This window comes from Scleropages formosus, chromosome 1 (genome assembly GCF_900964775.1).
Source record: "Scleropages formosus chromosome 1, fSclFor1.1, whole genome shotgun sequence".
Classification (NCBI taxonomy): Eukaryota; Metazoa; Chordata; class Actinopteri; order Osteoglossiformes; family Osteoglossidae; genus Scleropages; species Scleropages formosus.
In genome coordinates this window covers 2286602-2308588 of record NC_041806.1, presented here as the reverse complement: position 1 = coordinate 2308588, position 21987 = coordinate 2286602, and the positions used below count along the sequence as shown (strand labels likewise).

The window sequence follows — 21987 nt, the reverse complement described above, 5'->3', positions numbered from 1 at the left end:
AGTAGCTTGACACTAAGTCCTTTTGGAGAAAAGTGTCAGCTAACGTACCCCATAAATACCCTGTTGCACCACGAACGAAACCCCTTTGGCTCATGACTCCTCAGCAGTAGTTAATTTTCATACAGTTCCACGCCATGTTTCTGTTCTGAGACATTTACAAGACATTTAGTAACTAAAGATTCCTTTTATTTAAAAAAAATAAAAAACTTACAGTAGGATAATACATTTACAATTCACAGTATGGTAAAAACAAGCACCAGAGCGGTACCTGATCCTGAAGACTATAAACGATAAATACAGTTCATATCCAGATGCTAAAAGACACTAAAAGCTCCCCCACGCCATTTTGCACAGACAACGAGAGAAAGCAGAATCACCTGTAGTGGCGGTACAGTCATACAGTGTCGGGTCTGTGTGCCCGTATGTCCATAATGGCTCCGGAGGCGCGGCTCCAAAACACCCGTTTTCCTGACGTTCCGTGGTTTGGGGTCCCGCTCTTGGCCCAGAACGAAGAAGCTCGGGTTCATCGGGAGACGGGCGCGCCGTGCTTCCCCAGAGCAGGTACCGAACACGGGGTCAAGGTGCGAGGTGTGCGTCCTGGCGGCTGGTCACACGTTCTCATCCAAACGCTGCATTTATAAATAACAGAAAAGGTTGAAACCCAGGAATCACCTGCTAAGGAATTTGGAAGCAGAAGGCAAACCGTTTGAACGCTCAGCTGTATCAAGGATCTTCCAAACCTAAATAAATCAACAGCGAAGCGAAACGAACCCTGAAGCTTTGAAACACAAAGCTTACCTCGGTAAGAGCAATACAGTGCCACCTTCTCTTTCAAATGGTCCCCCCCCCCAAGGAATTTAATTTTATCCATTTTCTAAAATTTCTGTCCGTTGCGAACGTGACCTGCGTTTACCCACCAAGCCAATAGATGGCAGTAAAGAGCACCCAACGGAATATGAGTGTAGGGCCACCTTCGTTCAACTCTCTTCCACAGTATTTACAGCTCGTGTCGAGCGCTCCTCGGGGTTTGTGACGAATAACAAAATAAGCAACACCGGACATGTTCGAGGGACTTGTCAGTAACCAGCTGGAACTGATTAGGAGCGTTTGGAGATCACGCGCTTTAATTTTCAGTCGATTTAAATTTGTGCGTGTGGGCCGTCCCCGGAGGTCACCTCGCTGCCCAAGGGCGTCGGCCTCTGAACGGGGCGTGGCCGTCGCTGCTCGTGGATGGCCTGCAGCCTCCTGATGAGGAACTTCTTGTCCTCCCCCTCCTGTATAAAGTGAAACCTTAATGAATATCGCTCCGGTTCAAACCCGAGAACGAACAGAACAGGGTCCACCGGAATGACTCATTTCCTCCGCTCCTGGGCATCTGGCTCTGCTGTTTGACTCTAAAGCATGCTTCCTGCCCGATGTGGGGAAAATGGGCCCGGCTGAGCCGATTGGTTGAACGCCTTTGGGTCACTTTGGGGGGGGGGGGGGGGTCATCACTCACGCTCTCAATCTGCTCCTGCAGAAGGCAGATGATCTTCCGCTGGCCGTCCACCACTTGGGTGTGGAAGTAAATGACCACTCTGGGGGAAGTGAACAAAAAAAAAAAAAAAGAAATTGTACAAATGCAGGACAAAGAAGAAATTGTAAGCTGCTAAAATAATATATGTTGGGTCACAGTTAATATTTTTTTTATCAAAATCCACTTGTTAAGGAGCCTACAGTTGCTTACCCATTTACACAGCAGTCATTTCACTGCAGCAATTCAGGGTTAGTACCTTGGCTCCAGTGTACTAGATAGGATTCAAACCCATGAATGTGACCTGTTTACACTCTGAGCCAAGAGGTGGCAGTAAAGAGCACCCAAATAGTACAGAATCACTGTAATTCGCTTCACTTCCATCGTGTCTACAGTGTTCCTGAGCGTTGGCGATCAATAAGATGGGACGAATCGGCCAACAACTGGCACCGGATACGAGCTCAGAGAGACGATGCAATGCTGAATGTGTACGATTATTAATTATAGCTATATCCGAGACTTTTACAGGACCTGTCTAGCAGATTGACAGTCGTGCGTTATTACAATCTTACCGATTGTGACTGGGAGGTAAATGATTTTGGAGTTTGTTCGTAAGTCGAGCAGAAGTGGTACATGATATTTATATTAAATCAACGTGCACAAATTAATCCTTTGACTGGAATTTTATGAGTGATAAATGAAGTGAGGCGTTTCAATCTGGGGAGAGGCTTCCAGATGGCGATCCAAAGACCCAAAAGCCCAGGCAGCAGCACGTACAGGAAGATTCCGGCAGCCACGAACAGGAAGAGGGGGTTCTCCACCAGGTAGGTGTGCATCCAGGCCAGCCAGGCCATTTTGGGGTGGTTGTCCGCCAGCTCCTGCACCCAGCGCTTCCCAGACTGGAACATGGTGGTGAGGTTCTGGAAGGGCCCGCAGTGCCCCGAGGGCTTGATTCTGGAAGGGGGTGAGGAGGTGGGGGTGTGGAAGTCACCTTCAGGGCCATAGGACCAAGAAGAATTTCCAGAGCTCTTCCCCTTTTCCACCAAACCACAATCCTGCTGGGCTTGATGAAGCGTGTGTTTGGATGCGTGCATGCGCAGACTGGCACTCACGACCACATGGTGTAAGTGACGCATACGGCCGCCCCCACGAAGGAGGGGAAGCAGAGCAGCGAGATGAAGAGGGTGGTCATCTGGCTGGCCCTCCAGGGCTTCCTGGGAGCCTGGCAGTTCAACATGAGGCTGGCCTGCAGGGGGAGCCAGAGAGTCGCTCAGGCGGGAACGCGACAGCGACGCAAACTCCGTTCCGACACACGCCGAAGCGGCTGGGAACGTCGGCCGAACTGTCAGACGCGCATTGCGCGCAACCAGCCCAACATCCAAACTGAGCTCATTTGCATATTCATTATGCATTCTGCCTGCATGCAAAAGTCTGAGAAACATTCAGCGGGACCAGGACCGGCTGGTGGCAGTCGAGTGAACAATAAAAGAAATAAGAAATAAATTCAAGAAGTGAGAGACTATAGCTAGTGATGTGACTCGTGCCCGTCGTGTCGAACGCATGCATGCACACGTTCACACGCAGACGGAGCGGAGGCGGAGCCAGTTGAAAACATCACCTTTTTCATGTAGAACAGCAGCAGAAGCTTGAGAACCTGAACCACGGGGAGCAGCGGGGCAAACAGCACTCCCAGCCTGCGGCGGGAGGAGGGGGGGTGAGCCACTTAATCTACTCAACTCTACTCCAAACCACACCTCAACCGCCAGATCAGGTTTTTCGGGTCTTCGAAATACAGGGAAACCAAAAGACAATGTTCCGTGTCCTGCAGTAAAACCTTGAGCAAAACATGGTGCTGGTTCTGCTTAATGTTATCACTGAGTGTGGTAAAAATTACTGGGGTTTCATACGCATGTCTGCAATTGAAAGAAGCGTAACCCCAAATAACAGTCTCTGTGAGGGCTGTGGGCGGGGCATGGAACAGGGAGATGGGCGGGGCTTTACCAGGCCAGCGTCTGCCCATAAATGAGCTCCAGGACATTCCGTGCGATGTCGAATACTGGCTTCCTCTTCCGCTTCAGTGCCTTCTGGGAGAAGAGCCTGTGGAGGGTGCAGTGGTGAGAGGCCGTGGAGAATGGTGGGGGGGGGGGGGGGGGGACCATCAGTTACCAAAACTATACTCACTTCCAGAGGAACTCTCCAAAGAAGGTGTCCAGGATGGTGAAGATGAAGTCCATGAGCAGGAAGCGGTACAGCTCCTGGCCCACAAAGTTCTCCCAACACTGGGGGGGAAAAAAGACCAGGGTCTCCTGAGTCTCCAAACACCTCAGAGACAATTAATGAAGTGAAGGTTTACAGAGTCGTCGGGAGATCAGGACAGAAATGGGTTTTGAGATGCGTTTCGAGACTTGAATGTTGAGAGGGATTCAGTAGCTCTGAGTGACAGAGGGAGCTCATTCCATCACACTGGAGCCAAAACAGAGAACCTTCGGGCTTTTGATTTTGGACATCTTATGCATGGGACCACAGTGTGGCCGGAGATGGGAGAGCAACGCAGCCTGGTTGGGGTGTGGAGAGCGATCGGGTCCTACCTCCAGGTTGAGTCCCGGAGGGTTGCTGGCAATCCGCCCCAACCAGTGGTAGCAGAGCACAGCCAGCACGCTCACTTTCAGCATGAGGTTCCTGTCGGGGTGGAATGCAAAGGTCAGACTGGAACGGACGCACCTGAAATGTCCTATAAGCATCGTGACCCTAAGATTCACAGGGGACGAGAACCTCGTCAAAGGGACATCGATCCGCAGAGCGCGACATATCACAGTGGCAGTTCCGCTGTGACCACGACCTTCAGCACAAACCTCTTATCAGAGATGGTCGTCGTGAAGGCCGTGTTGTCTGGAACTGCGCTACAACTCCTGCGGAATGCACACGTGCAGCAAGGACAGAAAACAACTAAGGGGACAACAAACAGCTGGCGACACGGTGGCACAGCAAGTAGCGCTGCTGTCTCACGGTGCCTGGGCGGTGTGAGAGAACATGGGTTCGATTCCCTGCTCAGTGTGTGGAGTTTCTATGTTCTTCCCGTGTTTGCTCTGGTTTCCTCCCACATTCCAAAGACAAGCTGTTCAGGTTCACCCATACTGTGTGATTGACAGAGAGAGAGTGTGTGTTCCACTGATGTATGGATGAGTGACCCATTGTAAGTAGTGTATCTAGCAGTGTAAGTCACCGCGGTGAATAAGGTGTGTGGGCTCATAACACTACATAGAGTTCACTGGACGTCGCTTTGGAGAAAAGCGTCTGCTAAATAAATAAATGTAAACGTAGCTGCATCGCACCTGCGTATCTGTAGGTCAGCAACTTTTCCAAACACCAAAGTACCTGAAGTGAAATTCATGCTAAAGATCAGTGCCCACATGAAGGTCCAGTACACCGCTTGCTTCCTGGCACAGACCGGAGCTCCAAGTCCTTCAGGGAGCAGCAGAGACTCAACCAAACAACCTGCCGAGATGACACTAGTGCCACAGTTCCCCTTCTCACCTGAAGATGGCGACGTGCGTGTGCATGCTGAGAGAGTCGTACTCCTCCATCCAGGCCACGGTGTTGAAGAAGCCGGGCAGCAGCAGGTTGATGCCGGACACCACGACGGGCAGCGCCAGCAGGCTGGCCTCCTTCTCCAGGGGGCTCTGGGTGGTCAGATCCGCCCGCTTCTTCAGGTCCTGCCAGGGGAATCCGAACACTCGGTGACGCGAGCTTCGCAGGGCACCGTGGGGGGTGGGGGTCAATAAAGTGTCCTCCGGCCAGTGCCATAGCTGCACAGAAACCCTACCGCTGCCACAACAACTCTCCGGCAGATAACTGACCTCTCAGACATTCCAAACCTCAAGCGAACGAGTGCCCGTCGCCATAGCGACCAAGCGCGCTCAACACACAGCGGCGTGTGCCGCGGCGGGACCGAAGCCCGTCTCCTCGACCGGAAAGAAGTCTCGCCGATTGTCTCCGTCAACCGATCTGCTGACGCAGCTCCCTGAACGGAGGTCCATCCGGACGGAGCCCACGTGCGCACAAGGTCCGGCGGAGCATCGCCGGTAAACAAACCCGTGACGCACGGCCGGGAGCACGCAAACCCAAACTGGCAGGGGTCAAGGGGAATGCAGAGTGAACAGAGCGCTTGCTAGCCAGCCCTCCCCACACAGCCCACATCCCCGCTCACATTGTGCATGTACTCTGAGAAGTAGTGAACCGCGAACGAGACGGCCGCCGTGCTGCCGACGCACATGGTCCACGCCAGCAGGTGCACGGACACCCGGGCCAACCTCTGGAGGACGCTCTTCCTCTCGTGAGGACTGCTCAGCTCCGACAGCAGCTCCTGAGGAGTGAGGTAGGAGGGTGTAAGCGCGGGGAGAGGACAGCGGACAGCAGTGTGGACTGTGGCACTGATGCAAGTTAATATACTAGACAATAAATAAATACGTAGGAAATAAATTTCAGTTATTGGATCAGATCGTGTTCCAGTTCGGCTTTGTAGGAGTGTGTGTGTGTGTGTGTGTCTCTGCGTTTGTCTTCGCTTCTCTGCCACAGAATTTCATTCTAACACTTTCTCCACAGTGACATGCAACTCAGAGTTAAAAGTGCACCGACGACAGACAGCGCTGGTCAGTTGGCACAGTAAAGCAAATCGCACTTAGTTCTTGCGTCATTTTAGATGCCAGGGGTTGTAACAGTATGTTCTCACTGGGTAGGTTCTATGAAACTCATGGATCTATGTATAACTTAAAAATGCTTTGCAAGACTATAATTTTTTTAATCTTCTAGTTCCATTAAAACAAAAAAACAAGAAAAAAAATAAAAATAAAAATACAGCATCTCAACAAAGTCGTATTCAATTTAAATTTTGACCAATTCATCCTATATACACACACAATATTTGTCTTTTTGTTATTGATCACCAGCACTCCGCAACACCGGGTACGAGCTGTCGGCACAGCGGAAGCGAGCGGAAGCGGGACTGCCGTCATATTTTGTTGCACTTTACTGCCATCTATTGGCTTGGTGGGTAAATACAAGTTGCGGGTGCTCTAGTACAGATGGAAATTTCAGAAAAAGCTGACATAATGCAATTACAAATAAGTAAGCTGGAAAATGTTGAGTGAATGGGAATTGAACCGGGCGGGCGAAGTGACTGTTGGTTTGCCGAACGTGAGGGAACGGAGAAACGAGAACGAAACAACCCGAGCGATCAACAGCAATTTCCATCCATCTGCGGGGCGAGGAGGCGGCGGCGTCACCTTGAGCTGCGTGCTAATGTTCTCCGACTGCAGCTTCACGGAGCTCTTCTTCATGACCTTGAAATCCCAGGAGCAGAAGACCTTAAGTGCCAGGCTGCCCTGAGGCTTGTCCACGCGGAAGCTCTGCCCGAAAGACTTGGACATGCTGTAGACCAGGATGATGCAGGTGATGAAGAAGGCCATTCCAATGGTAAAGAAGTAGGCCAGAGGCATGTTGTAGGACAGGTGGAACCCTCCTCCGGCATCACCGGGGTCCTTCGGCGAGCAGTCCGTCCTATTAGAATCCCTCGAGTTGTTCCGGGTGGGCTGGCAGCTCCCGTTCAGGGTGGAGTTGGCGTAATACCCGTAGTACATGACCGAGTCTGTGAAGTAGCCCTGTGCACAGAGGAGGCGCTGTTACCACAGCGTTACCACAGCGTTACCATCTTTCACAGCTCGTGTAGTTTTGAGCGATTCAAATCGTGTCCCCCGCTCTAGGGTACAACAGCAGGGCACCTCACAAGACTTATTGGTTATGAGGACTTCAAGGTAACCCACTATTTGACTAAACGTACTATTATAACTTAATGCACTACAGGGCCAGTAGGTGGAGTACTGGTAAGAGCGACTGCCTTTGGGACCCAAGCACTCGGGTTCGACTCCTGCTGTCGAACTGCTGATCAAGGCATTTGCTGCGAATTGATGCCATAAAAATTACCCAGCTCTAAAAACAGAGAAAACGGAGTAAGTCATTTTCTGAGGAAAGCATCATCTAAATGAATAAATGTAGATGGAGTGCAGAGAGATAAGAGCATCAATTAATAACTGGAAAATAACAACACTATGGGTGAGGGACTGGACCCTCAGAGCATTTCAACGCATTTTAGATTTTTTTTTTTTTTTTTTTATTTGATTGCCCAGGACATTACTAAATACCGCAGTAAATGTGTACTCATCTGAGAGCAGAACTTTGAACCATCTGGCAGTTTTGCAACACAGTAGGCCTGAACCAACCCCCCCCCCCCCCCCCCGCTGCACATTTCCACCTGGGTTTATAGCGACTGGCAGTGGCCCATCGATGCGACTTCCCGTTTTTATCGTTAGCGCTCACGGGCCAAGCGGTCGCTTACACCTCCGGTGAGCAGCTCCAAGCCGGTGAAGGCCACCGCGGGGCCAGTGCGGCGCGAAGGGTGGACGGCTTGCGGGATGACCAGGAAGAAGCCCGTGATGAGCACGAGGAAGACGTTGAAGAGCAGCAGCGTCCTGAGAAAGACGAAGTAGGAGAGCACGCCGGTGCCGAAGCGGCCGCTGACGCGCTTGAGCGCCACCTGCCACAGCTGCAGGGAGAGCAGGAAGGAGAGCCAACTGTACCAGGTGTGCCGCAGAGCCTGGGGGGAGAAGAAGCAGGTGCAGAAGCGGAAACGGTGAGACGCAAACATATACACGGGTGCTAATGTCTGATTTTGCTGTGCTTTTGGACTTCATCCATAGGGCCTTGTGGATCCAAGGTCAAAGTTCGGCGCCGACCAGGTGGCCGAACCAACCTCCGCAGGGCACCGCAACCCGCCCATGAGGATCCTTTACTTTTCCGGCTTGGCCGTTACTCAGGCAGGGCAGGGCACCCCGCACCCACCCCAACCAAGGAGAAACCTGAGCCAAGAAGAATTTTATTGCAGGCCAAGGAGACAGGAGCATGCTGGGAACTCACAATGATGATGTAATACTTGAGTCTGCTGCAGCAGGGGATCTGGCCTCGGTACGGCATTTGCGCTCCCTTGTAACTGGTCGCCAACTTCCTGGGGAGAAGATGGGACAAAAGCGACACTTTGTCATGTAGCCAACGCGAGGAATTTCACACGACCCCAGACAGATTCGAGAGTTCGTCATATGTACAGTAAACCGTGTTACATCATACAATGAAATTCTTACTCTGTGAATCCTCCCAGCAGCCTATGACATAAATTACAAGGACATGAGGAAAGAAGACAAGGCGTAAATTACAAATTTACAAAATTACTATTAGTGCAAATGCAAGAAATAAAATTATGTGCATGTACAGTGTGCAATGTAAACACGGAAGACATGCATGTGCAAAGTCCTGCAGAGGTAGATTGGGTCCATGTTGCTACTCGCATTTGAAAAGGGGGTGTGTGTGTGTGTGTGTGTGCGCACGCGCAAAAATATGCAGATGCAGTCTGTAGTCTCTGATGTTATTGGCACTGTGGGTGTGTATATGTGTGTAGGAGGGATGGGGGGTAGTTGACACCTCCCAGGCTCGGAGGGTGAACTGTGTCTGCCGTGTTGGGTGGAGGGGCAGCGGATGGGTGTTGTTCGCAAGCCTGATGGCCTGTGGTCAAAAACTGTTTTTCAGCCTTGAGGTTCTGGCTTTAACACTCCTGTAGCATCTGCCTCATGGTAGGAGTGTGAATAGGCTGTGCCGGGGATGACTATTGTCCTTGATGATGTTCACGGCTCTCCTGATGGTTCTGGCCTGGTATAGGCTCTCCGGTGATGGTAAGGACGTTCCAGAGATGGTTCGAGCGGCTTTCGCCGCTCCCCGTAGCGCCTTACGATCCCGTACCGTGCAGCTTCCAAACCACACCGTGATAGAGCTGGTGAGGACGCTCTCGATCGCACACCTGTAGAAGCTTCTGAGGATGCGGCTCGGCATGCCAAATTTCCTCAGCCTTCTCAAGAAGTGCAGACGCTCACGTGACTTCTTGACCAGATGTGTAGTGTTATGAGACCAGGTGAGATCCTCAGTAATGTGAACACCCAGGAATCTGAAGCTGCTCACTCTCTCCACCTCTATCTCGCCAATATGCAATGTTGAGTGCTGCTCCCTCCTCCTCCGCGCATCGACAATCATCTCCTTTCTTTTGTTGACGTTCAGGGAGAGATTGTTGTCCTGGCACCGCTTCCCTCTCGTACGCCGACTCATCGCCTCCCGTTATCAGTCCAATGACTGTTGTATCATCAGCAAATTTGATGATGCTGGTGTTGTCCTGGGAGGCCACGCAATCATGGGTGAAGAGCGCGTAGAGCACAGGGCTCGGCACGCAGCCCTGCGGAGTTCCTGCGTTTACGGTAATTGACCTGGACGTGTTGTTCCCAATTCTAACGGACCGGGGTCTGCCCGTTAAAGTCCAGAACCCAGTTGCAGAGGGTGGGTGGCACACCAAGATCGTGAAGCTTGTTGGCGAGTTTCGAAGGTATCGCTGTGTCGAATGCAGAGCTATAATAATAGATTAATAATAATTATAGCAATTAATAATAATAGATTAATATTTCTGTAGTTTTGGTCATGATCCCATGATCCTGCTTCGACGTCTGTGGGACTTGTTGCCCTGGAAGTGGGCATTACAGTCAGTTTTCCAGCCCCTCCCCACCCCAGATCTTTGTCTCACGCACACGTCTCGGTTCTTATCGCGCAGATGGTAGCCGAAGAGAGACGGCTCAGAATAACTCGCCAAGCTTCCTGTCCAGTTATGTGCATCTTTCTCGTAATAATATCTCACTCCTTCTCCTCCCCCATACTGCTTCAGCAGGGCTGTATATTTGGATGGGAGATTACCCTGTCCACCCTGAATGGCTAGTTATCAGATGGGCAGTCAAATTTTCGCAAGTAAGGAGTGTAAAGTTGACTCTTATGTTGTGTTTCAGTCAAACTGGACAGACTGAAAACTTACCTGTTATAAACACAGATTCTTTTATCTGACTGCCATCAAGGCACATAAATTTAATGATCACCAATTGAAGTACCATTTGTGTGTGTGTGTCCCCACATTTTGCATAACGCTCATGCACTCTCTCAAACACGAGTGGTATCATTTCAGGTAAATGAGGCCTACAGAGCATAAATTCCAAAATAAACTTTAGAACTTGTGATAACGACCAGGAACGAAGTTAGTTAAAAGGCGTAACACTACATTAGGTGATCATCTGTGTTTTATTATTGCTTTATAAACTATTCTGATTGGCTGCCCAATTTTGGACGAGACAAAAAGACGGGGGGAAAAAAAAAACCTGTCGAATGCAACCCAAAGGTTAGCCGGGAAAGAAAAAAAAAAGTTGCAAAATGGACTTTCAGCTTTGGGTGGCACTCGAAGTGGGCCAATCTAAAAGTGATGGGGGGCGGAGCCTAACAGCATTGGTCGTATCAGATAGTGACATGGGGGGGCCTACCTGAGCTCGCTCTTCTCGGCCAGACTGAGGGGCATGCCTTTCAGCACACGTGTGCGATCGCTGACGGACAAATTCTGCAGGTTGTTCACCAATTTGTCCTTCTTGCACTCTGTAACACACACACACGCACCAGACTCAGTACTGCAATACGGCTCCAGACCTTCAGTTCCTGTCAGGTGAATTAACGCTTGGCTGCCTTATTCCACAGGGCTGCACCGAAAAGAATTTCATTCGGCAGGGAGGAGCGTGACGAGCCGAAGCACTGGGCATCGACAAAAAACATCCAAAATCCTAGGAAAAACAAAGTACGGTGGCAGGGAGAGCAGCGGTTCAGGGGCGATGAGGGGGACAGGTGGTGCATGGTGGTGGGCGTGTCCTCACCTTCTCTACCCAGGTCCGTGGCGTCGATCTCGACGCCGTAGCCACGGATGCTGGGCCGGGAAGAGTGGGGATAATCGCGCAGGGAGGGGCGGCTCTGTCTGCGGCGACGCAGCTGCAGGGTGCGACTGTAGTACTGCGAGAGGATGGCCCCACGGCTGCGGCCTGGGGGGAGGGGGGCATGACAAGAAATCGAACTGTGGACTCAAGAGCGAGAGGGACAGACAGAGACACAGAGCGCCGAAAAGCAGCGGTGCGGCACGCGGGGGAGTTCACTCACCAATAGTGCGGCTCGGCATGGACGAGAGCACCTTGAGCGTGGCGTTGGACCACTGCTCCCCGGTCAGGGGGTCCGTGTGCTCCGGACCCCTCTCCTGCTCTAACCTGTCCCACGTAGAACCGACCAGGTAGGGAACGTTGTCTGCGGGACGCAGAGACACACTTGGATGTCACGTGGGCAGGCGGAGAGGTGGTCGACGGTTAAATCGACCAGCCGTTCAAAAACATTGGCCAAACTTTACATCCAAAAGGTTACTTTGTGGGACAGCAAAAGGCAGGGTGAGGACAGCAGGGTGGCAATTAGGGGGGTCCACTCCATACAACTACCAGCATGGGTCAGTCGTGGTTTTTGGGGTTGACTGATAAAGACTGGCCCTTGTGCTTCCCCACACCACATAGAGACGATGTAGGGATCGGGGGTGGGGACTGAACAGCAGCAGAGAGAGAAATCCCCTTGTAACCAGGCAGTCCAGGGGGATGTGGGAACAACTTTACAGGGTACTTTTTTTTTTACCCGTTTAGCCATCTCGTCTATGGCCAAGTTAGCTGTCCTTTCATAGGACACTAAACCACAGAACTCCACCTCCCTCTGCCCACGGGGGTTACCTCTGTCCTCCTCCAGCAGGTCCTCCTCCGACACGTCCTCCTCGGACAGCACCTGCATCTCCAGTCCGTTGTCATCCTTGTCCAGGCTCTGACTCTGCTCCTCGATGAGGCGGCTGAAGGAGTCGTGGACCACGCCCTCGTCCACAGGACTCCTGAATGACGGGGGTGGAGGCCGAGAGGTGAACCTAACTCGGCAGGGCAACAGAAACTGAGAACATGAAACAACCCAGCGGTGGGGGAACCTCCCTCCCTTCCTCTGCCAGATCTAGCATTGGACATTTAGTGTTTTTAAGAGCCAATGAGAAGCTCTGCTGATGCCAAGCTTCTCATCACACCACACTTCACTGGCCACAGGGACATAATGTGAAGAGGGACAGAAAAACTCTCTGGGCTCGATGTCCAATCACCCTGCCAATAGCATTGTGGAAACTGTGGTCGAGACGATGGGATGGAGGTGTTTGGCCAGAGCATAAAGAAAGAAAACCGAGCCAGGGAGAGGAGAAAAACAACATATTGGTAAGAGGGTAGAGGAGTGGAAAGGGAGGAAGACTGGAGCTGGAGGAGAACTCATATCCCACTCACTCCAAAGTGAGGTCCCTCATGTCAAAGCTGACGCTGTGGGCCATTCTGGACACGCTCCACGTGAGCTTCCCCCGGACCCTCGCCTGTCCGCTGCGGGCCCCTCGGCCGGACGGTAGGAATCAGGGGTTGCCCCTAATGCGGCTCCGCGCTGCTCTTCCTCCAGTCATGCTGCTCGATGAAGCGAGAGAGAGGGGAGGGGGGAAGGGGAATTTAGAGAATTCTGGGAAGGCTCCAAAACCAAGGTTACAAGTGGGAGGAGATTTTTCCATCTGTCTGAACTTTCGGGCTTCTAAGGCGACCACTAATCTTGTCATCTGGCTCGACTTCACATGGAAAGAGCTTGACAGGCCACGCTATTGAAGAAGGGGAAGTGGGTGCATTTGACTCATTTCTTGCCCTGTAAACAACATCTCCCTCCGTACACAGAAAAACATAACAGGATCCTCTAACTTCACTGCAAATTGCTCAGTTTAAATTTCAGTGTTCGGCCAACGGCAGACAAATACCGCAAAAATGAAGTACCGCCGTCAGGAGCCTTTTCCAGAAAGCTCCGCAGGCCGTCCGTAGCCGAACGGGTTTGAGGGGGCGTGCGATGCGGAAGGGCGACGACCTCGGAAAAATGGGACTCTCCCGGGAAAAAGTCAGCTGATGAAAGTGTTTGAAAGAGGAGAGCAGTGGGGTCTAGTGGGTAACAGCGGCAAAGCTCATCTGCGGGTGACCTCGCTGCAACGGGTGGGCATGACATCATCAGCGATTAATTACGGGGCAATTCAGTCCGAAGGGTCTGGCTCTCTGTGTCCGATTACACCGGTGACGCCCCCGTGGCCCTCCTCTGCATGCTGGCAGAGGTCCAGACCTCAAACTCTTATCACGACCGCAAGACAAAGGCTTCCTCCGGCATTCCCCCAACAAACAGTCCAAACCCGGGCGCACGGCTCTCCCGGGCATTCTCACAACAGCGTGGGGTGGGGTGGAGTTGTGCGCCTTCACAAATTCTCACATGGGAGCTCAATCTCTCAGTTCACTTTAGTTCCACTAACTTTGTTAGTACAAAAAAAGATATTTGCCACTCCAGTTTAATAATAAAATCAAGCAAAATCATGCTTATCGTGCAGATGACAGACTGGAAACACGTCCACTGAGGAGGTCATTCATCTGTTGCCAAACATGTCATCACCGCCATTCGCCGAGCGGGTTGACGATCAGCTGCCAAAGGCGTCATCAGTATTCTCCTTGTGCAGCAGAAGCCAACAGAAGGTATTCTTCACAACAGCAGACACAATACTTCCACTTGTCTGGCAGTGACCAATTTGCATCGCGATCGCTGAGCTTGTGGGACAGCGATCCTGCATAGACAGGCACTACTTGAGCAACCTCCGAGGAGTTGTTCCAAAAGAGAGGGGAAAAAAAACACACACCAGGGCTTCATTCTTGCAGCAAGATGCAGGAAGGACCGACAACATCACTGCGTCGCGGAAAGGGATCTTCTCAGCGGGACCCAGAGCCGTGAAGCAGTGGGAGGTATTGGCTGCTGGTGACTTCATATAGGGCTAAACAAACCCACGACAAAATTTGGAATGTGTTCCCGATACAATTTTTTCATCGAAATGGGCTCAAATATACCTTGAGGGAACTACACGAGACTCAGAATTGGCCGCCCTCAGGCTGCAACTGTGGATCCATAAACATGAGTCCACCTGGAGGACCTTGGCTCGATCTTTCAGGAAGCCTTACGGCTTTGGTATCAGCGAGTTGTGAGCAGCAACCCGCGAAAGCGTGACTACATTCCCAAGTTTATGTAGCGACTTGTCTCCTCTTGACTATAGGAATGCGGATCAGACGTGAGGCCCACGAGATCAGCAAAAGGAGCAGTCAAATCGAGTCGTGGAGACCTCATTAGGGACTTCGGTCCATGTTTATAGGAGCTCCCCTGCCAATGAGTCGACGCCCTTGGAGTTGATCAAACTCTACCGACTTATTTCCGATCTGTGGAAACCGGAGCCTTCTGCGTACACCTCCCACACAGGCAACTTCCAGGTCCCAAGGCGGAATTACCCTGCCTGTGGAGGATGTTTCCACTGCGAGAGCCGTGATTTAAAAAATGAAAACCAGAAGGAACCGCAGAAGGAACCGGGCTGAGAAAAGTAGAGGGAGCGAGAGAGAAATGTGGTGAAGATTAACGGACCCCTGCAGCACAACTCTGTAATTTTGGTCTTGGAGAAAGTTTCCTGAGCCATGTCGGGTGATCGTACTGGAGTGGTTGGGATAGTTGCTGAAAAATACAGAACCGATGTTAACCCTTTACTTCAGAGGTACAACCTCTACCATAGGTTTCGGGATCTGTGGAGACCCGGATCATTCCTAGATAGGTAAACCTTGCCACACATGAGCTATTAGTAATTAACTTATATTTAGTCCACACCTAATCGATGTTACTGTGGTTTAGTGTATAGGCAGGTTATTCTTACTGTATCAATTCAGTGTAGTACTGTAGTTAAGAGTACTACACAGCAGGAACGGAGATTTGAACCAACAACCCTTAGAAAATCATCATCATAATCGCCATCTCTCTGGTTCTCCAGGCGACGGTCACAGTAAACACGATCAGGCCTCGAGCTCCAGGCAGGTCACCCTGAATCACACACTACTAGGTACTGGGATCGGACGGAGAGCCGCTGGCGCGCGCGCCCACACCGCGCATCACCACGCCTCACCTGTCGGTCCAGGAGGAAACTTTCTACTCAGATTATACTTATAGAAAGAAAAAAAAAAAAAAAAAAAAAAAAAAAAAAAATCGCACCTTGACCCACACACCATATTCAAGAGCATTCACAGCCGCTGTGGAAACACAGACATACACACGAATAAAAATTACTGACTGAAAAAGAATGAAAGGAATGAGATCATTAAGTGTCAGTCAGCAGGGAAACCGTTAAATTATTTTAATTACCACTCAGACGAGACAAAAGGATGGCGCTCAGCGAACCGTCCCGTCTTCCTTTTAAAAAAGTCATTCGCAAAAAAAAAAAAAAAAAAACGGAGCGAATGCAAAAGTGGAACATGATCATGATGATGGAGACGATGATCCGGCTTTGCTATTTTTATTCTTCTTTTTCTTTTTTTCAAAAAACACTCGCGCACCGAACGATCCCGCAGTCCGTGTCCGATCCGATCTGTGCGCGCGCGCGCACACACACCCCCCTCTCTACTCGAAACTTGTTGCAACTTGTACCAAATATAAACAAAAAAGTAAACATACAATAGTTCGGACAGACTGTTTTCTTCCGATACCACAAGTGCAAACTTACACACACAGATCAGTGATCACTGAGGTGTGCAACACACTCACCCAAAGCCGCCCGAAGCTCTCCGAGCCCCCACAGTTCGAACAGCTGAGTCCGGAGGAGGAGGAGGAACCACCTGCCCTCCCGGGGGGGGTCGCACCCTGACAACAAGCTTCGCGACCCCTCCATCTCACACCCGGGACACTGTCCCGCGTGTCCAACCTCGGTGTGTCCCGTTCACTCTCCTTTACTCAAATACGGGTTCACACCTTGTGCGCGAACGGCTGGGGAGTACCACGGCGAAGAAGGTCCACCCCCCCACCCACACATGGTACAGTCCTATTCATTTGTAGGAAACATTTGGCAACTATTGTTTCGACAACTTTTGCGCCCCGTGCAGTTTGGAGGCGAAGAGAACGAGTGTAACCGGAGGTCGTGGGCGACGCTACTCGTGTATTTTGGTTCTTCAGCCCACAGAACTTATGTTTTTTTCCCCTCCTCGCAAATTGCTCTATAATGAAACCCAACGTCCTTTGTGCGTTATCCGGAACACCGTGTTATGTAACAATTACACGGAGTGATCAAAGCGTACGTCGCACACAGGCACGAGCCACGTGTGTCATCGGCAAAACAGTCAAAAGGGCCCCTGGTGTCACTGTCAGCAGGGAACTTCAGGTTAATCGCATTGTTTCGTTAACCACAGCGCCACCTGCTGGCGCTCCACATCCCCTCTCCATTCTCAGAACTAATCGCTTCGGAATTTCATCAGAATCAGAATCAGAACGAGCTTTATTGCCAACTATGTTCGCACATACAAGGAATTTGTCTTGGTGACAGGAACTACCACAGCACAGACAGAATGACAGCGACAAGACAGGTGAGAAGATAGAGTATGTGAGCAAGGGATAAAAAATATTTAAAAATATAAAGTACCCAATATACAAAAATAGTCACTAGATACAAATGCAAGGGAGTGTGAGTAAGAGATATGTGATAAATAGTTATAAATTATTCACCTCCGAACTCATTTCTCGGAACATCGACATGACCAAAAAAGCGGCCGAGGTTATTTTTATAGTGAATTAATTATAGTAGCTAGAGCTCGAGAGCAAAACTTTCGATTTCCATCGTTTAAAGAAATCAACACATATTAACTTATTAAGCGATTGGATTTACATAAATAATATTATTTGAACAGAGTTTTAAAGAACGAATGGGAATAACTGGGACACATCTCACGCACATTTTACAGCTTTACGAGTTTCACATCGACTTCCATTTTTTTCGGATTGACCACGTTTGAGAAAGAGTTTTTTTGTAAAAGAAATTTTAGATGGACCGATTAAAGACTTTTCGCGGCAAAGCCGGATAACGAATCGAGAGCGAACTGAAAGCCACCATATGACTCAACCACATCTGTCTGCTGTCTATAAATACACAACACGCATACCCTACATTTACCCAACATTTTATCGAGTGTTTGAAGAAGAAAAAAAACAGGTGTCCCTGTTTAATACTCAGTTATTTATAGAGCAGAACAATAAGCTTAAAGTTACTCTTATTACCTGAACAAAGAATGGATTAAAGCAGCTGGAAGTCGGACCTGTGAATTCCTCCTGCGGGACTGTACCTTCAGACACACCTGGTCGATCTGGCCACACCTGAGAGACTGAAGCATGATGGGAAATGTATTTCTGGAAGGTCTGCCAGGAAGAATTCTGCAGGTGTGGGGGAAGGATTGTCTAGGAAGATCGAGGAAAGACAAGAGAATTCAAGAAATGTCTGCAGCGAGCACCAAGGGTTCAGAGAGAGAGAGAGAGAGAGAAGAGTCGAAGAATGTTGAGGAAGGTCTAGGAGGGTTAAGGGAGATCAGAAAGGGTCTAGGAGTGCTGCTGAAAATCATAGCAAGCCCGGAAGGTTCAAAAGGGGTCTGGGAAGGTCTAAGAAAGTTTAGGAAGGTTGGGTTAAGGCAATGAGAGCTGAGGAGGTTTGAGGAAGGTCTCAGAAGATTGAAGATGTTTGACAGGTTCAGGAAGGTTGTGGAGGTTCAAGAGGGGTTTGCGAAGGTCTACAAAGGCCAAAGAGTATGAAAAGGGTTTAAAAAGGTTGATGAAGATCTAAAAACTGAGGAGATCTGAGGGGAATTTAGAAAGGTCTTGGTTTAGAAAGCCTGAAGAAGGCTGAGGAAGGTAGAGGAAGGTCTAGAAGGGTTGAGAAGGTTGCAGGAATGTTGAGGGTGTTGAAAGAAGATTGAGGAAGGTCTAAGAAGGATGTCTCTCCTTACCTTAGCAATATTTCAGGAAAGATTAAAGATTAATATAGAAATCCACGAACTGCAACATCTCTGTCAGCTTCAGCCAATATCAGCTGGCCGTTCAGAACACTGTACTGTAATTCCGCCTATCGAAGGTCCTTGAAATCAAGGTACTGGACAGGACTCGTAGAACCTGCTGCTGAGGAAAGGATCCTCACCAAAACCACATGGAAACGCTGGAGTCTGTTCACTTGTTCTACTGTGTGTTCCCAAGTGAGGGCAGTTAATCTGCCAACCGAACATACCGCCTGATCCACTTCCAAGTGGGACCTTGAGGTTACAGTTTACCTTCATTTCCTTCCACCTCATGGCAGCTCCAGCCCCACCCTGGGAAATAAGCACTTGGTAATCAGACTCTTAAAGCTGCTTAGATCATTTGTAAATGGCATCAGTATGTCATCTAGAGACTGTTTAGATTAATGTCAGCAGTATTTTCATGGCTTTAAACTAAATGAATCCTTGTTATAGTGAAGTGTGTATGTAAACAGTTTAAAGAAGCAGGAGACAATTCTTTGTGGCAACTTGTAAGAGCAGTACTTTCAGAGTGACTGTTTGCTGGGCGCTCGACTCCTACGCAGCACTGCTATGGCGAAACTTTACTGGTGCTGACGCCTCGCAGACGTTCACACTTCCAAGTTTCTTAACTTCTGCTCTCCTCTCAGCAGCTACATACAAAGAGAAGGAAAAACAACCGTTGATAAATGTTTAGAAATATTGATCCTCCGTGTATTTTGGTGGTTTTGTTCCAACTGAGCTCTAAATCTGTTAAATTCATCTAATGGATGGCAGAAATTTTCAGTGTTTTTTTTTTTCCTTTGCTAATCTCACCAGCTCTGTGTTTTCATCTAATTATTTATTTGGTATTTCTGATGATTAAATAAAACGCATTGGTTCTTTTTGTAAGTAATGGTGTTAAGATTGTCAGTTAATGGAACACAGTAAACAAATAAAAAAAAAATTGGGCGCATATTTTATTTCGTATTGTAACACATGCATAATGTCTAACATTTATTATTTATTATTTCATAATAAAGGGGGGTGCAGTGGGTTGGACCGGGTCCTGCTCTCCAATAGGTCTGGGGTTCAAGTCCCGCTTGGGGTGCCTTGCGACGGACTGGCGTCCCATCCTGGGTGTGTCCCCTCCCCCTCCGGCCTTACGCCCTGTGTTACCGGTTAGGCTCTGGCTCCCCGCGACCCCGTAAGGGACAAGCGGTTCAGAAAGTGTGTGTATGTGATAATATTAAATATACAATATTACAATAACAATAAAATAAAAATAAAACAGTTATTAATGTACAGTATAATCTGCATGTTTACGCTCACTTTTATTCTGCTTGGGGGAAACGCTTATGATAAATGAATACATGTAAATATTTGCTTTTCAGTTATTTAACCATTTAATATATGTGAGAGCCTCTGAACACCCGGGGGGTGTGGTGGCACAGTGGGTTTGACTGGGTCCTGCTTTCTGGTGGGTCTGGGGTTCGAATCCCACTTGGGGTGCCTTGTGACAGACTGGCATCCCATCCTGGGTGTGTCCCCTCTCCCGCCTGTGTTGCCGGGTTAGGCTCCGGCTCCCCACATGGGACAAGCAGTTTCAGACGGTGTGTGTGTGTGTTTCTGAACAGCTGACAGGTAATTCAAGTTGAGCTACTTAGAACAAAAGTATCACACCCACAATGTGCCATCTTGTCCTGGGATTGAGAGACAATCTGCACAACAATATTTCTAAATTTGACCAAGACTCACTTGAGGCAACAGCGGAACGCAGATATTAATCACCCCAGGTGTGTGTGACTCAAAGTTATGCCTGTGGTGACTATTTTTCCGTTCAGAGCTGCTTCTCCTTTAGCGTTTCGAAATCTTGTTGCCGTGCCAACCTTTCTGGGGCCTCGGGCTTCGAGAACACTCTCCGTCGGTCACACCGCGTCGTTTCCGCCGCTCAACAGCTTTGCAACCGTTGAGGGGAATTATGGGAACGCAGGATCCCCGGCCGTAGGAAGGAACTGCCCCGTTAGGCCCCAGAGCTCCGGCAGTGCAATGCGCGCCGGGGCTTGAGAGAAGAACGCGCCGCTCGACGTGACGTGACTTGTTTGCCGAGGTTGCGGTTTGCGTGCAAAGGGTGCAGCGGATCACCGTTACAGCTCAGTGTTTAAAGCCACACGCATGTCTACGTCAGATGTCCCACTCTGCTGGAACTCCGTTTGACGTCACTTCTCCACATCTCAGTCCCTTCGCACCTCTTTGTTTTTTGTGCTCCTCCGAAACAAGCGAGGTTCCGATCCCCCAATAGACGCTCGTGATTTTTCGGGACTCCCGGAACGCCGCCGTTACGCGAGTCGCCCGACCGTCTTTCTCCGGTAAAGCCACGCTCCGATTCGCAGTGGAGGCCCCTGTTCAGATGAGGGACGCGCACTTCGAGTTACGCTGAGCACGGCGACGGGGTTTCAGGCACATCGACCGCAGGTGTTACTGCGCTGTGTGATTTTGTACCTATTTTTCCAGCGTAAATCGCTCTGCTGCTCCGAAATGAATTCGTCATTTCGCGTTCTGTCCCGCACTTCTCTCCAAAGGGACTCGCAACGTGAGGTTCGCACACTAAGGTACTGGGTAATTTTTACTGTACTTGATCAAGGGCACTACAGCAGGTGTGGGATATGAACCCAGGACCTTCCAACTGCAAGATCGCAGCGCCAACCACTACGGTACAATAGGTGAATCGGATAAATAAAGAAATGTCAACACTGCGGCTAAGTGTAAAACAGGCAGAGGTGGGCTCCGGATCCAGGGGAACTGGCTCTAACCACTACGCCACTTGCTGCCGTAACTAAGAGGTAAAAGTTGCGGTAATTCACATTCTATGAGTGTGATTTGGAAACGCAGCCAAGTAAACCAGCAGCACAATATAGCTGTCAAACTGCAAGCAGGTAGATCTGAGATCTGGTCCAGATGAGCAGCGGTGCGGTTCTGCCAAGTGCCAGCGATGCCATCAAAGGCGCGGAACCCATGACCCCTGTCGGTGGAGACGCAGCAGACGGCCGACGGTGCAAACTCACGAAGAGCGGAAACGTTCGAAGCCCTCACAGCATGTTTTACCTCGGAAAGCGTGCATGCGCGCGCACGCTATCTTCGTTAACGTTATATGGGTACCGGACGAGGCATCCCCTAAAAAGTGCACTTTGGAACAGCGAATGGTGAGGTTTCGAGGCCCGCAAAACTCCCTGTGCCCCGCCGCTCCGGCTCTGCTCTCCGTCGCCATGGAGAGGACCCTGAGTAACCGGTCCGAGCCAAGATGGGCTCCCGAAAGGAAGCGTGAACCCTCACCAACGTGCCCGCCTTCGCTCAGCAGCTGTTCGCACCCCCACCCCTTGGCTTCTGCTCGAAAGACGTTAAGCGCTTGGCCCCTTTTTACCTGCTCCGGGTCCAGGGGTCGTCGCCTGGCCCGCAGAAGGATCGGCGACGGGGCGCTCGGTGTTCCGCACCCTTTCGGCCCCGACCATAGGTAAGAAAGAGTCTCTGCGTCTGAGGGGGAAGAGGGACTGTTTGGCGATAACCTCTCATGTGTCACTCATCTGCTTCCTGTCA

The 21987-nt window shown here is 50.1% G+C and overlaps 2 protein-coding genes across 5 annotated transcripts in view; both read right to left on the bottom strand.

Annotated features, from left to right (window-relative positions):
* Window positions 1-21987, bottom strand: part of LOC108930258 (zinc finger protein 420-like) — a 1123701-nt gene that overhangs the window by 1045683 nt on the left and 56031 nt on the right. The window lies entirely within an intron of this gene.
* On the bottom strand, window positions 4-21959 carry tmc6b (transmembrane channel-like 6b). 4 transcript variants are annotated; one of them, XM_018745416.2, is made up of 20 exons: window positions 21815-21959; window positions 12805-12972; window positions 12223-12374; window positions 11618-11758; window positions 11341-11502; window positions 10960-11068; window positions 8483-8570; window positions 7905-8162; window positions 6796-7170; window positions 5721-5876; window positions 5048-5226; window positions 4102-4192; window positions 3695-3792; window positions 3515-3610; window positions 3132-3207; window positions 2626-2759; window positions 2291-2467; window positions 1499-1577; window positions 1176-1274; window positions 4-629 (listed from the first exon to the last, which is right to left on the bottom strand). In XM_018745416.2, exons 2-20 carry the CDS (start codon window positions 12846-12848, stop codon window positions 609-611), a joined length of 2535 nt encoding a protein of 844 aa, XP_018600932.2. In that variant the 5' UTR covers window positions 12849-12972; window positions 21815-21959; the 3' UTR covers window positions 4-608. The 4 variants fall into 4 exon arrangements, with proteins under 4 accessions (XP_018600932.2, XP_018600931.2, XP_018600933.2 ...); XM_018745415.2 differs by lacking the exon at window positions 21815-21959 and adding an exon at window positions 17654-19058; XM_018745417.2 differs by lacking the exon at window positions 21815-21959 and adding an exon at window positions 16154-16358.

Bases quoted from the DNA above. Each gene is read 5' to 3' on its own strand.
- tmc6b (XM_018745416.2), bottom strand. From the start codon at position 12,848: ATGGCCCACAGCGTCAGCTTTGACATGAGGGACCTCACTTTGGA. The intron at 3,793-4,101 runs GTAGGACCCGAT...TTTCCCCCCCAG, and splicing joins CTCCGGGACTCAACCTGGAG to TGTTGGGAGAACTTTGTGGG. The intron at 2,468-2,625 runs GTGAGTGCCAGT...ACCCCCTTCCAG, and splicing joins GTCACTTACACCATGTGGTC to AATCAAGCCCTCGGGGCACT.